General features: G+C 37.1%; 1 protein-coding gene across 1 annotated transcript in view; it reads right to left on the bottom strand.

The window, feature by feature from the left end:
- SH3YL1 (SH3 and SYLF domain containing 1) overlaps positions 1-16,345 on the bottom strand; it is a 34,809-nt gene that overhangs the window by 10,231 nt on the left and 8,233 nt on the right. The window contains exons 2-9 of the mRNA XM_081944615.1: positions 14,680-14,790; positions 12,261-12,374; positions 11,493-11,557; positions 8,903-9,015; positions 6,450-6,578; positions 5,480-5,645; positions 3,885-3,936; positions 323-379 (exon numbers count right to left, since the gene is read on the bottom strand). Of these exons, the coding sequence (XP_081800741.1) occupies positions 323-379; positions 3,885-3,936; positions 5,480-5,645; positions 6,450-6,578; positions 8,903-9,015; positions 11,493-11,557; positions 12,261-12,374; positions 14,680-14,790 (807 nt within the window). The remainder of the gene's footprint in view (positions 1-322; positions 380-3,884; positions 3,937-5,479; positions 5,646-6,449; positions 6,579-8,902; positions 9,016-11,492; positions 11,558-12,260; positions 12,375-14,679; positions 14,791-16,345) is intronic.

Genomic DNA, 16,345 nt, shown 5'->3' with positions numbered 1-16,345 from the left:
GCTGTATATTTTTAACAGCTTAATCTTCCCCAATCTCATAAATCATATTTAAATTGTAGGCTTGTATGCTGGAATAAATTTCTAAATGGGCATCCGTAGGTGGAACAAGCAAGAACAAATGACAAAACAGGCATCGCAACATTGCAACAGAAACTGCATCTCTTATGTATCAGTGTTGTAAGATTCTGTGGTCCTTTCTGAGTTCTATGTGGAGAAATGGACCAATATCTCAGAAACCTTCATTTACTTCTATTCAAACATTTTCCTGAGTTCTAGAACTCTCTGCGTTGTAACATGTACTTACAATACTATAAATACTCACCTATTGCAGTGCAGTTCTTGGGAATCTCAGGATAAAGTCTGTTTGATGTTCTTGGAGCTATAGAAGAATTCAGAACATTACTATGTTAGTTAACACATTCTATATGATGGTTACTTCCTTTCCTATTATAAAGCTAAAATTACTGGCCCAAGCCAGTCAGGAACTACACTATTAAGAAAATAAAGAGGGGAGACTAAATACTAACTTACCACGTGAAGGAATTCAGAAAGCAACAGAAGAGAAAGCCCAGTCTTAATAGGTGGTGTGATTATTTGATGCAGCACATTGTGTCTTCACAAAGCAGAAATTTAAAAAGATTATGGGAAGAAATTAATTTTTTCTTTGAAAATATGTAATATAAATAATGGAAAATTGATGAGAGTGAAGTTGGAACATTTAATGTACCAAGAAGAAAATAATCTCCACTATTCTCAACCAGATCAGTGTAAGAAAAATAAAAAGATTTTCAGATTTGATTCAGTGTATTATAGTATTATAATTTCAACTTGTGAGTTATACAGTATTTACAATGAACTTAATTATGTACTCTTAATATTTATTCCTAGTTTTGTAAATCATGTAGTTTATAATTCATAAGTAATTAATGATATATGTAGAACACTATAATCCTCATAATAGTACAGCTCCTTTATTCATTTGTATGTTACTATTTACATTTTATTCTTCTTACATGTTTTCTGTTTATACTCTTCCTCTAAAGTCTTTACAAAGTAGAAAACAAAGATAATAATGAAGAAGAATTAGAGTATATGTTAAAACATGCTTTAACATGCTTAACTCCTGATGCAAAGACATTGCTAAAATAAGCTTAGATTAAAATTAAAACATTGCAATGACTGTTCTACTGACTGATTCAAAAGTCCTCTGTTATTCTATTGTACGAATGAAGAAAATCAGTCAGTACTTAAAGATTGTTTTAAACTGTTTTAAACAACCCTTGTGTTAAAGAGATGAATTTAATTTGTCTTTGTTTGACCACAGGACAAGAACACTGTCAAATTTTGGAGTTGCTTCATTTATAACATCATTTCCAGGCTCACTGCCCTGGTTTTTTTTCCTTCCTTTTTAAAATGGCTGTGCTTTATTAAGAATTTTTTATTTTTTTTAACGGTACTATGTATATTTGCATTTTTCTTTTAGTGTTATGAATGTATCTTGATTACCACTGTTTGCCAACAGCCCTTTGAGTTGGGACAAATATCACAAGGTCTACTGGAAGTTGACTCAACAACAGAATATAATACAACACAATGTCACTTTGAACCAAAGAAAAAGAAGTGAAAACATTACTATGTTCTTAAAGAATGGAAGATCAACCATGAAATGTTGTCATGAAGCATCCTTTTTGTGGCAACATATGATGTATTCCCATAAAATTGAAGTTTACAACCCTATTGCTTGGCAAAAGAAATTCCAGTCTCAATTGCCATCATAACCTGAGGACTACTTTTGCACCAAACTGGCTCTAGATTTCATTTACTGTCTCTTTAATCTGCTAAAGGTTCTTGCATTCCTTGGCCAACCTTATCTTTGCCATATTGTCTAAAAGTAGCCTAAGTCACAATACATATCACTGTTTCAGGCATTCACTCTGCGTCCATGCATGTGAGAGCAGGACTTTTCACCACATATGGAGCAGAGGTGGGCTACCAATTTTTTTACTATTGGTTTGGGTGTGCTCCCATGCACACTTGCGCAGAAGCTTCTGTGCATGCCCAGAAGTGTCAGGGGGTGGGCAGAGCCTCCCACCACTGCTACTACAGGTTCGGCCAATCTGGGCCGATCCGGCAGCAACCCACGTCTAATACGGAGTCAGATTATTCCAAACCCTCCCTCTCAATGTCCAAAAGGATTGATTATTTTAAAAAGAACAGTCGAAGGTCAGAAAGAAGACTGAGAAAAGAAGAGCACTATAATTATTTCCCCTCAGCTTCTGATTAAAGTTTTCTTAGGAAACTGGAAGACCAGGTAACTGGAGCAGAAAAAAATATATTTCTCCGGACTCTTCTGTTTTTGAAGAAATTGTTACGGTGTTTCCCCGAAAATACAACCTGTCCCAAAACTAAAGCCTTGCCACATTTTTCGTGTGGGCAAAAATATAACCCCACCCCCGAAAATAAACTCCATGGATAACACCCCCCCCTGGCCAGGCAGAGCACCGCTCACTGACCTAGCGTTATCCCGAAAGCGCCAAGTTGCAGGAACCGGGGGGGGGAGCGCTCATGTTGCTTGCCGCCTTCGGGAAACCGCTAGATTGGGGAGTGGCATTCTGCCTGGCTGGAGGGGAGAGTTGCTGGGCAGCTGCTCCCTTGTGAACTGGCTCCCGAAGAGCCAGACACAGCCTCAGGGGCGAAGCAGCCATGAGGTAACCATGCTCACGAGCAGCTGCCCGGAAATCCCCTCTCCAGCCAGGCAGAGCGCCATTCACTGACCTAAGGGGCATCCCTAAGGTGCCAAGCCATGTGGCATTCTGCCCGCCCCCAGCTCCCGCGGCTTGGCACATTCAGGATACCCCCTAGGTCAGTGCATGGAGCTCTGCCCGGCTGGAGAGGGGAGCTGTGCGAGCACATGTTCCGCCCGCAGCCTCACCAAGCCCTTGCGCAGCTCTTCCAGGGCACTGCTGCCCGCCGCTGGCCGCCACCGCCCCGCTCCGAGCATAACTTCCAAACTCCAAAACTCGGGGCCGAGTCTTCCAGCATCGGCCGTTCTAGGAGTGCTCTCTATGGTGGGCCAGCTGCTGGAAGACTCCAGAAGACTCTCTGTCCGGCAATCCCTAGGTCAATGAATGGCACTCTGCCCAGCTGGAGGGGGGAATTGCCCGGCTGGACGGGGGATTTGCCGGGCGGCTGCTCATGAGCATGGTTATCTCATGGCTGCTTCGCTCCTGAGGCTGTGCCTGGCTCTTCGGGGGCCAGTTCACAAGGGAGCAGCTGCCCGGCAGCCCCAAAACAATAAGCCCTCCCTGATAATAAGCCCTCAGCCATATTTCGTGGGGCAAAAGAAAATAAGCCCCTGACGTATTTTTGGGGAAACCAGGTAAGATGTTTAGCAAGGATGTTGCACTGTAGATTTGATTTCTATTTTCTATGTGGCCCCCTCTGCAAAAGCTGGGAACTACAAATATCTTCAGCCACTATCTATCATTCAGGGTGGGTTCAAATATAGCATGCTTTCCTTACAATCTATTTGTGGTTTGTAATAATATGAAAACAGTCTTTCTCCAGAGACCTGCATATCGTTTTTTATTAGGAGACCAGTACTATCTAGAAGACTAGATTTCTTAATTAAATTGACAGTTATGTGATCTGGATGGCTCTGTGATAGAACTTCTCCATAAATGATTATCCGCATTTTAATATTTAGAGTTAAAAGTTATTTTTAATGGTTTATATTTTTCTTTGAAAAAAAGAGTTCGGTTTTGTTCATCTCTGAGGTAATTAATCATCTACCAAACAGACAAAAAAAGGGCTGGACCTTGCACAAAGTAGCACTATTGGGGGGAAAAAGCATTTTTCAAGCAATATTGCAAATTACGCATTACCTTCTCGTGGAATGTTCTGTGGTGTCCTACTTGGCTGTAGCTTTACATAATTCTGTCAGGAAACAGCCAAAAGCTTTATCAATATACATTATAAACAGTTTCCTGATACCTTATAAACATACTGGATTACAACTGTCATAATTTCCTGGCCAATATGGCTGTTGGCTAAGTATGTGGGAAAAGGAAGATATGGAATCATTCTTAGAATATGCACACACTTTCTATGAGTAATTATTTTAGTCTGTGATTAGCTAATTCTGCATGAGCCTGACTCCGGCCTGAAAAAGTATACTGTCGCAGTTTATGGATACTATATTGTTAAATTTGGCTCTTTCTCTGGGGACCTGGATATCAAGAGCAGCTCTCCATCACTTAATGCTCACATGTCATCTACAATTCCTCAACTGAGATAGCTTACACTTCATTATCCATGCACTAGTAACAAGTCTTTGAGTCCACTACAACACATCATAACAACGGGCTGCCTTGTTATTGAAAAACAGAGCAATCATAGCTACCAGCTGGAATTGAAATGAGCATTGGAATATTTTTATGGTTTTCATGTACTATTGAAAACACTGGTCACTCAAGAGTACCTGGCTCCTATTTTCACATGTTTATCTTCTTTGGGAGATTAAATAGAATAGACCAGGATGTCCTAAAGGTGCTTTTTTTTCCTTTTTAAAAAAAATGGCTTATAATATAAAATACGAAAATACAAAAGCAAATAGTAGGGAACAAAGGGAAGGGAAAGGGGATAGAGAAAAAGGTAGGAAAGAAGGAGCAGGGGTAGGGGGTGGAGAGAAAGGTGTTGACTTCCGAGTCCCTCTGAGGCAGTAGAATAAGACAGTAACATCCAACCTCAACTTTTTAACTTTTCCATAATAGCATAAGCTAGCCATTTCTATAACAACGAATCTATGTAATCAGTAAAACCCAAAATCAAAGTTTTATTTTTTAACACTTCAAAGTCCAGAAGCAGTTTCCAAGTAGAAACCAAAGATGTTCTTTTCTTTAATCAAAGCAGTCAATTTAGCCATTTCTGCCAGCTCCAGCAACTTTTGCAGCCATTCGTCCATTGTGGGAGCCAAAACATCCTTCCATTTTTGCCCCTAAAATAGTCTTGCTGCCGTCAACATATATAACATCAAAGTTCCAAATTGTTTTTCCAAGTCTTTTTCCATTAAGCCTAAAAGAAAAGTTTCTGGTTTCATCTTTATATTCACTTTAAGAATTCTGCCTTTTTCAAGGGGCAACTGGATTTTCTTTGTTTTTCCTTGAAGACTTTTTGCTTCTCACCCAAGAATTGAACATCTTCGATGAAAAACCAAGAAAAAAGCACATTTGGGACAACCATGACCTGGATGTTTGAGAATCTCCATAGACAATAGAGAAGGATCTGCTTCATATTGTATGTCGGACAATTTAAAATCTCTGCTGTCTTAGTTAAGAATGGGGTGGGGTGGGGGTGGCAGTTAATTTAAGAAAGCCCTTTTCCTTCTTTTATACTTGCAGGTATAAATATGTAAATCTTTTCAGGGCTTTTGTCATGATACTACTGTCAGGAGGCAGGCATGAAGCAGGTTAACACAGACCTTTCTTGATTCTTTGGCCACTGGTGCACTACTGTAGCTTCTCCCTTCCTCAACTTCATATTGAAGAGTAAAAGATTCAAGGATATCATAAAGATCTTGTGCCTGAAGAGGAGGGGAAATATCACCAAACAAAATGGCGCTGGCACGAATATCTCGGCCATAGAACCTAAAAACAAACAAACAAAAATCCTTTATGTTAGTCCACAAGGTTTTATTTATTTTTTAAGAAAATTTATATGGCTGCCCAACTCACTCTCAGGGACTCCAGGCAGGTTACAAAGTTATAAGGGGGACGGGACAGGACACTACATGTTCCTAATAAACTGAAATAAACACTTCATGTTCCTAGTAAACTTTCATTGCATGCTAACTAAATATGAAACCTGCATGTTGCAATAAGTGGGATCTGGGCTGTTGCACTGAGTGTTCAGGTTTGCGCCATGGCCTCTTTCAAGATGTTCCAATATCTGTGCATTCATGATCTACATTAGTTGGAGTTCCTCACATAAATATACAAAGTCTTGGAAGAATATACATAAATAAAACCTTCAAACATTTATATGGGTGCCAGAAGCGTACATAAAACAAGATTTTCACGATTAAGTAACCAGGCTTTCTACAAACTATAATCCTTTAGTGATTTCTCCCAGCTAAAGCATTTGATGCTGTATTTTGATTACAAAATGGTTTTCTATGTAATAAATATCTCAAAACTGATCATCTTTGTCATTTTATCAATATTTCTTGTCATTAATGCAGAGCTACTTTGAATCTATTCCAGTTCTATCCAATTTAAAGATGCTGATGGCTGAATTTAACAATTCTTCCTGTTATTTCATATAAACCACATGCAGCATTTTCAAGAGATAATTTTTAAAAACAAAACACTTTTGTTTACATTATGTTTTTTTTTTACACCAGAGGATGCAAACGTTGAACTAAGCACATTGGGCTATTCATTTAAACATACTTGCTGTTGGTTTCTTTTCTTTCAATTAAGCAAGTTCCTTCCAAAGAGACTCCGGCAAATAGTCCTCGAGATTTGCAATAGGTATACACAGCAGCAGAGCTCCGCAGTGCCACATCCCCTTCTAGATTTCTAAGAAAGGTGGAAAACATTTTGAATAGAATAGAACAGAACAGAATAGAATAAAATAACATAGACTTTATTGTCACTTTGAATGTACACTAATCGGCATACATTAAAATGAAATTTTGTTGCATACAGCTCTCAAAGAGTCACTACCTCCACCACTATATATACACTATACAAACATGACAAAATAAATAAATACTAAATTATATGAATATAGCCACATATATTAAAGACACAGAGAAACAATACAGTTTAGCTCAGATGTATACTTGTACATGGCGAGCAAAATGAATCTTGAAAGTTTACCAGACAGATTGCATAGGGAACAAAGCTGTTACAGAATCTAGTAGTCCTTCTAGAAATACTTCATATTTCTAGTCATATTCATATATATTTTCTATACTTGGGGACCCGAGCTTAAACTTCCTTTCATGTTTCCCCATCTGAACTAGATTGCTGGAAAGTGACACCAATAGCAATAAATTACTCCCTTGGTAGATGACAGCATCTCATCAAACTTGGCTTTCTAATCAGCAAGTGGCTGGGAAACCAAAAGGCTAGATTAGAAAGTTTTAAAAAAAACTTCTAAAAGAAGGCAACACAAAACCACTCTCCTACTGCTATTGTGAAATCTGCACAATCATGGCAATGCATTTATCTGGAACTGAACTCAACCCAAGGAAGGCTTGTTTTTCTAGTAAACTGTTAACTGAATCTTATAATTAGATATAATGGAAGTAGTTAATTGGAAAATCCCTAATTAAAAGCTATCATGGCACTAAACTGCCGAGTCAATAATCCTCTGCTCTTCCAGCAAATGTTAAAAGCTGAACTGTTTCGGAGAAGCTTGACTTAAATTTACATCTGCTTTCTTGCCGTTTTCTGTGTTTTTCTATGGGTTTTGACATGATTATTTATTGTTGCTATCATTATTCAGATTGGAGTGAAGCTATTGGTGGCTATTGGTGGCTATTTTAAAATCTCAGTGGGTCACTGAGAGACTGCAACAGAGCAGATGTATGATTAATAAATAAAATAAACATTCTCCTCACTAATGTGAACATATTGATTAAACCTTACTGAACTTTTAATTTCACTGTTGCTCAACTTTGACTTATGTGCCAATTATGCCCTTTCCTGGTTAGAGAGACTCTCCGCTAGGCCTCATGTCATGTCAGCATAACAACAGTCATCTGCTGTTTGGAGCACTGTAATGTGCTCTATACGGGGCTACCCTTGAAAAGTATCCAGAAGCCTCAACTGGTATAAAATGTGGCCATGTGGGCAATTTTAAGCACCCGAAGGATGACACATATAAAATCTCTGTCAAACTTGTCATTGCTTCAAAAAAGGTGGTACGTGAGGCAAACATGCAAGTGTTTTGTAGAATTTTTAGTACTGGAAGATTTGCCTTCAGTGAAATTCTATCATGTTATCATTTCAAAATAAACCTTGGTACATCTGCTACTTCATTTTAGGTTCCTTCTTAAAATATTTTGCGGTTTCAAAACATATCACAGTCATCTATTAAAAGAAATATTCCAAAGATCTGAAAAAAACCAACAACCTTGGGCTGAGAGTGACTGGACCAAAGTCAACTAGCCAGCTTTCATGTTTAGGGCAAGACTAGAACATGCAGTCAACTAGTTTGGTAACCAAGTCTAGAACTTGTAGAAAGTAAGCAAAAATAAGTTAATGTACATTTTTTATTCATTAGACTTTTATCCCGCCTTTATTATTTTATAAGTAACTCAAGGCAAATAACCTACGTAATATTCCTTCCTCCTCCTATTTTCCTGACAACAACAATACTGTAAGGTGATTGGGCTGAGAGTGACTGGACCAAAGTCAACTAGCCAGCTTTCATGTTTAGGGCAAGACTAGAACATGCAGTCAACTAGTTTCTAGCCTGGTGCCTCAACTACTACCCCAAATTGACTCTTTTCATATTTTCTTTTCTAAAAGTAAAAGAAAAAAGAAGTGGAAGAGAAGAGAAGTATTAGTAATATGTACAGATAAAAAGAAGCACTTGATGGGCCTTCAGGTAGTCATTAGTGAGTGGTTTGAGTCCAGAGCCTGAAAAGTTGTAACTGCCTTATTCTGTACCCTTTTGCACGCAAATGTTCTGACAGGGAGAAACTTTAATTCAGGTGAATTCCCTCAGGCGCTGGGAATTGGTACAGGAGCCAGGGAAGTGGCATTACATGTTTTGCCTGAATGACTCTCCAAGCATAAGATGAACAGTACAATTTTCAAGAAACAATTAAATAAGGAGCACAGAAAGAGTTTCAGGCTCTCTGACTTTGCAGGATATTAATGATACTTACCTCCCTAAAGGTCCAATTGCCACTGTGAAATTTCCTCCCAGAGTAAGATTTCCACCTTTTGCAAAAGCTTCAACTGCTCTTTCATGGTTCAATATTACTACAAGGTCTGATACCTGATAGCAGCAGTTTAGGGGGTGGAATAGGAGAGAAAAAAAAGAATTTAATGTTATTCTTCTTCCAGAACCAAACTATGGGTTGTTGGAAAAAAATCTTGGCTTAGTGCAAAAGTAAACTATAAAATGCCTGTTGTTGTTTGTCAAGATACATTACAGGCACACATAAAACTACTGTAGCTATTTTTTTAAATGTTAAAAATAGAAGCATTCATGAGATTTCAGCAATCTTGAATTAAATTACTGTGATTTTGTAGTGAAATCTCATGCAACTTTGGCAGCTGTGACTGATATGCTCTGTTGTCAATCACAACTGGGGCAATAGGTGACGAATCAAGGTTAGACTGATCACCTCCAACTTAGTAAAATGTAATAACAAAATCACTGTGTGAGAGAGACAGAGGGGGAGCGATTTCTTGAATTCTTTCTCAGTGTGGTTTGATAATTCCCTAGGATCAATGAAGTAACTTAAGTGGCTATCATCTCAAGGTAAAGGAAGACAAACTCTTTATCATGAACTGAAATATAAACATTCATTCTGAACTTGTCTGAACGTTGTCTTCACTTGCCTTGACACAACCAGAATGGAATTAAATGCTATTCCCAAACACTGCTGCAGAAAAGCAGCATTTCCTTGAGTGAAAGGGAGCAATTAGGTTGACTTTGAAAAGAGCAGAAAAAATCTTGGAGGGGAAGCAAAAAGGAAGAATGATTAGGCTGAAAAGTATGCTTGAACAAACCTGCTGAAACCTTCATTATTTATCAAATCAGAGAAATCATATGCCCTATAATGAACTATGGTAGATGTAGGATTTGCCACGTGACTAGTTAGTTTTTGTGAAACTATTACTATAAACTATATGAATGCTTGAAAAGGCCACACACATAATTTCTAGTGGAATATAGCTGAAGGCTCATGTGTCAAAGGCTATTTCCCACCAAGTCAACCTGGCTAATCTGACAATAGTAATAACCGTGAGACGGTTTTTGGAGTCCTAGTGGACAGTCATTTAACTATGAGCCAGCAGTGTGCTGCAATTGCCAAAAGAGCCAATGCAATCCTAGGCTGCATTAACTGAGGGATAGCATCAAGATCACATGAAGTGTTAGAATCACTTTATACTGCCTTGGTAAGGTCACACTTGGAAAATTGCATTCAGTTTTGGTCACCACAACATAAAAAAGATGTTGAGACAGAGTGCAAAGAAGAGCAATAAAGATGGTAAGGGGGATGGAAGCTAAAACATATGAAGAAGGGTTGGAGGAATTGAAAAGGACTAGGGGTAAACCGATAGTAGTGTTCCAATATTTGAGGGGCTGCTACAAAGAAGAAGGGTGTATGTGTGTGTATCAACCATATCTCCAAAGCACCAAAGCAGGACAAGAAGCAAGGGATAGAAATTAATCAAGGGGGAACCAACCAAGAACTAAGGAGAAATTTCCAAACAGAACAATTAATCAGTGGAATGACTTACCTCCAGTTGTGGGTATTCCAACACTACATGTTTTTAAGAAGACATTGGACAACAATTTGTCTAAAATTGTATAGGTTTTTCTGATTGAGCGGGGGTTGGACTAGAAGGTCCACTATCCCTTCCTATTCTGTTATTTTATTAGAGACCTTGGCATAGGTCTTCAGCTCAGACAAACTTCTGACCAAGAAGCTTCACTTTCTAATGTTCTAATTTTATAATTCACATAGCTTTTATTTCCTTCCAGAAAACCGTAATGGTGGGAGACTGGATGGATAAAGCTAGAGGAATAGTTGTGTCATCCCCAATTTACTTCAGTTCATTGCTTGGCTTTGATAATTGACAACTGCAAGACAAATGTGGGCAATACAACTGTTCTGAATCAAAACCCCAGGATCCTGTAGCCAAATCAATTAATCATCATATAGAGGTACCCTGCTCCTCTTTTAATCCACAAACTTTGATACATTATTTTCTTATTTTCATCTTAGAATATAATTCTTAAATAAAGCAGAATACATCTGCATAACAGGATAAATGAGTTTGCAAACTACTGGCTATGAAGCTGCTATCCACTGTAAATATTCGTTCTTCCAGGGCATAATGTATATCAGTGCAGAGTAAACTCTGATGGAATTCTTTTGAAAATATAAATAAATATGGAAAGAAAATGAGTGTTAAAGCAAAAATATTGTACACTTGGCTAAGATCTTATTAACACGGAGAGCTAGTAACCTAAATCACCTTGGCAAAAAAGAAAGAAAATGGGATTCCAGAAACTGCAATATCTCTAACATTGGATCATATTAAATCTAGTAAATCTAGTTAAAATCCTCTCTGAAAACAACTGCTCCCTTTGATCATAAAGGATGACTCTCACTTGGTTTACTGTTGCATGACTTTTAAAACATTACCAAATATTTCAGACTGTTGTCTAATTTACTGGACTCATCTTTTTAGTCATTTTTAGAACTATTCAATGTAACATCACAACTCAATACTCACCTCAATACCAATTTCAAATCCACCACCAAGGCCAGCAATTCCTATGGCAGAAGGAGCCGACCAGCCTATAAAGGTAATTTAGAGAAACCTTGTGACTATGCTGACTACTTAATTTTGATACAGTAAAAATTGAAAGATGGTAGAAACAGTTTTCAAGAATAATGCATTGATGTTTCAATGAGAACAAGAGAAGAAAGAAACCTTATCTACGTACGAAAAATAGTAGAAAGCAAAGTCACCTCACCAAAGTCCAAAACTTTGTCCCCTATGCCAACTGTCTGGTAAACTCGCAAGATTCGTTTTACTCGTCATGTACATGTATACATCCGAACTAGACTGTGTTGTTTCTCTATGTCATATATGTGAGTATATACATAATTTTGTATTTATTTAGTCATATTTATGTAGGGTATATTAGAGGTGGTCTTTGAGAGCTGTATGCAATGATATTTCATTTTAATGTATGCCGATTAGTGTACATTCAAAGTGACAATAAAGTTATTCTAAGTCTAACTCCATATCTACAACAGAAAGAGACGTGTCAGGAGTATTTCTGATAACGACAGAGGAAAATGTTAAAGTATCAAAAGCAACTAGTTGTGTCCAACAAGGAACATAAAGGTATTAACGTGGCATATTTTGAAAGTAAATGGACACATGGGATGCAAAGATGTAACCATCCTATTAATGTTCTTAAGAGGAAGGACAAAAAAGAGCAGGCAGTTAAGGTTTGTCTGGTGCACTAAATTAGAAAAGAAAAAAAATTACCTCCATTAGGTAGGCGAGCTAGTACTATCCCACTGCCTCCTCGAGCTGTTACCAAGAATCCTGCTTTGATAACAGACAAGATTGCAAGGCCTTTTGCTTTGGCAATTACGTGGGCTACAAACAACAATACAATTAAAGATTACATTAGAGGCACTTTAAAATATATACATACATACATACATACATACATACATACATACATATACATACATACATACATATATATATACACATACATACATACACACACACACACACACACACACACACACATATATGTTTTCTGAGGTTTTCGCGGGTGTTTGTATGTATGTCTTTGGTTGTTCGGGTTTTCTCCCGCGTAGAATTGGAAGTATCTTCACTATGAAGATACTTCCAATTCTACGCGGGAGAAAACCCGAACAACCAAAGATATATATATATATATATATATATATATATATATATATATATATATATATATATATATATATATATATATATATATATATATATATATATATATATATATACATACATACATACATACATACATACATACATACATATATATATATATATATATATATATATTTTTACATATATATATATATATACAAATGAACTTATATAGTCAATACCTGCCCCATTTTCTAGGTAGAAGAAACAGGAAATATAACCAGTTGAACTAACTCTCGTTATTTCTTTATGGTAAGTTTACATTAACAGAATCTTGCCAAGTCTGAAACTATTTTTCTCCCCCTCTAATTTCCCCGTTACCCCAAAAAACAGGGAGGGTCTCTTCTGAGCCTCTAGCCCTACCCACATTCCTGCTGCAGGCTCAGCTGCCTTTTATTTGACAGTTGACCTGGCTGTGTTTCAGTGCCCTGTGTCCCAGTGTCATTCCCACATACCATTACAATATGCTGCTATTATGCTAATAACCAGTTGCAGACTTCCTGTTAGCAGTGAAGAGACCAACCTATTTGCTTTTTGATTAGGAAATTGTTAGAGTTAGATAGTCTCCACACCAAGCAACATGGGGTTGAATTGATTCTAAATTGAAAATAATTTGGTTCTAGTAATAGCTTTAACTCCATTCAATCTGTCTCAATAAACCTTATTAAACAGAACTCTGAGAGTGCTGGAGGCATAGAGGAATTTTACTTTAAACAGCTACCGAAGTGCCTGAAAAAAGCTACTTTTCTTCCAGGATCATGGGGCTGCCACAAAAATTCAGGAAACCTGTCTTTCTTCTCAACAGTTGCAGGCACAGCCAACTCTTTTGCCCCTGTATTCTCTGGAACACCATTCTGCCTTCATATCTAAGGCACTAACACAGCTCTAATAATTACAGCATTCTTGAGAAAGAACTGTCAGCTCAATTGAATGATTCCTTCTCATTTTACACTGATTTGGCTTTTTAGTTTATGTAGAGCTGTCTTGATTATTGTAGCTCTTTAGAAACTAGAGAGACTTGGTTCTGATTTAATTGAAAAAATAAGTTTTGGATTCAGATTGATTTATTAGAGTATGCCATTAAATTAGTCATTTATTTGTTTATTTTATATGGCTTAAATCCAATTTAACTCTAAATTTAACTCTAAAATCCCATCCTAAGATGTTGTTACCAAAGTGGAAATTACTACTTATCAGAATCAAAACTGAAAAGATAAGATCTCACAATTGTCATGCTTGAAGTCAGTCTTTAAAAGAAATATATTTTCCTCAAAAGACAAAAAAAGTAGTTTTCTATTACAAAAAATTCAAGCAGAAAAGGCCATGGAAGAGCAAACTCTAAAGTCCATTTATTTGTAAGTTTTAGTTGATGGTATAAAAATATTACAATACTGCTGATGTGTAAAGTTTTCTCTTCTAGACATTTTGAGACAACATTTTGCTTCATGAACAAGAAGCAATGAGGTCTATTATTAATATTCTGAATGTCATCTGAATATTAAAGGACAGCCAGGGAAGCAGTTACCTTTTAAACTAGACTTCTAGAACACATTATTTCTAAGGGAAAATGGAATAGGAAAGGAAATATGCCATAAAAATATTATTTCACAATATTATTTCAAAATATTGTTTCAAATATTATTATATTATTATAATCCATCTGAAAGAAAGCACAGTGTGATTACAAAAACATTTTAAAAACCCATCTTGATCTAGTGCTACTGCCATTGGCTACTAACTGCTATTTTAGGTTTTATAGAAAGCAGGCCCCTTAAAATGTAACAACATATGCTTTTTACAGGCTCATAATCCATTTCCCAATGTAAATTACAGAATCCATGCCTTTACAGAATAATTTTTCAAATAAACTCAGCAGGCAAAGGCAAGGCTTTAGAGGTACTTTAAAAAAGAGAAAGGAAAGCATAACTCAAGGCAGAACAAGGCTTCCATAACATACAGAAATGAAAATATCACTCTTTACCAGGTATGAGCTTGTCAGGACCATTTCTGGAGGTTATTTCAGTAAATTCTCTTAAAATTTTAGCTGCCTTTTTGGCTTCCGATTTCAAATTGGATGGTATGGGATTGTTCACTAGAAGAGAAAAAAATGATAATATAAAAGGACATTATAATAGTATAACATTGACAAGAGAAGCTGAAACCATCTTTCATTTTTTCCAATGGTTTGTAAGACTTGATTGGACCATAACTCTCAACCTTAGTCATATTCCGTGATGCTATTGCAATTTCCTTCAATATCTGCATAATAATGGCAGAACTGAGGTGAACATTGGCCTTTCATGGAATGAGGAACTGAGGGACAATTTCTTTCCAATGACATCCACCGGTCCCATCAGCTCATCTGGGATGGGTATGTTTTGCAACCTGTCAGCTAGGGAATGTTGTCTGGCTAGAAAGAAACGCTGTTATGTCACGGCTCCCTCCCTTTGGAACATCATTCCTCAAAGATCAGATTAGCTTTGACTTTCAGGCCTTTGAAGTAGTCCAGAGAGGGAAGCGCTAACCATGAACGTTAACAGTATATTTATTGTAAAGTTACAGTAACAGCATCTTGGAGGCCTGAAAGTACATCTCCCTCATCCATCCACTTTTACAGTCCAAGAAATCAGGGAGGGTTCCTTTTTAGGCCTCTGCCACGCCACATTGCTTCTGAAAACCCAGGTGCCATTTCTCTGCTAAGGTCCTTCTCCTCCTGTCTCTCAAGGAGATTTTCACAGACCGTAAGACTGACCTTGCTGGCCTTGAAATGTGGTTTCACCATGGGGAGTTGGAAGTGTGGTAAAGAGAACCAGTGCGGTCTAGTAGTGAAGACACCAGGCTAGAAACCAGGAGATGGTGAATTCTAGTCTCGTCTTAGGTATGAAAGCTAGATAGGAGAATTTGAGCCAGTCACTGTCTCTCTCTCTCTCTCTCTCTCTCTCTCTCTCTCTCTCTCTCTCTCTCTCTCTCTCTCTCTCTCTCTCTCTCTCTCTCAACCCAGCCCACCTCATAAGGCTGTTGTGAGGAAAATAAGAGGAGGAAGGAGAGTTAGGTACTTTCACTGCCTTAAGCATAAAAAAAAATAGTAAAGGCAAGATAAAAATTAAATAAATAAATAAATACATAAATACATACATACCACATACATACATATACCCTGTGCAGTAATTGTGCAATTGTTGATGGATATTGGAATACCTCAGCTATAGATTTTGTTATATGGCTTTTCTATTGTTTTTAATCCTTGTTTTCTGTTATTTTTTAAAATGTGATGAGCTGCCCTATATTTGAGGTTGGTAACTATATAGATAGTTATAGATTGAAATAAATAAATAAAGTAAAATCTTAACCCAGGAATATTTATTGATATTGAAGTGACGGGTTAGGCATAAATGATTTTTTTTTCCACTACACACCCTCTGAAGTTTATTTTAAAATCAATACATGATTGCTCTAATTTAATTCTACCAACTATCAAGAGAAAAATGTAGCAGGAAATAGAAAAACAGTTGTTCCGTTTCAGCAAGGAAATTTACTGTCTGATGATTTTGAAATGCTTACATCCCAGCTATTAATTTGAGAAAGATGATAGTGAACAGGAAACCATACCTTAATGCTGCAAAAGGGTTAAAACTTTAAAGAAAACT

Source organism: Natrix helvetica (genome assembly GCF_964273705.1).
Source record: "Natrix helvetica genome assembly, chromosome: 2".
NCBI lineage: Eukaryota > Metazoa > Chordata > Lepidosauria > Squamata > Natricidae > Natrix > Natrix helvetica.
This window is presented reverse-complemented; position numbering and strand designations above follow the sequence as displayed.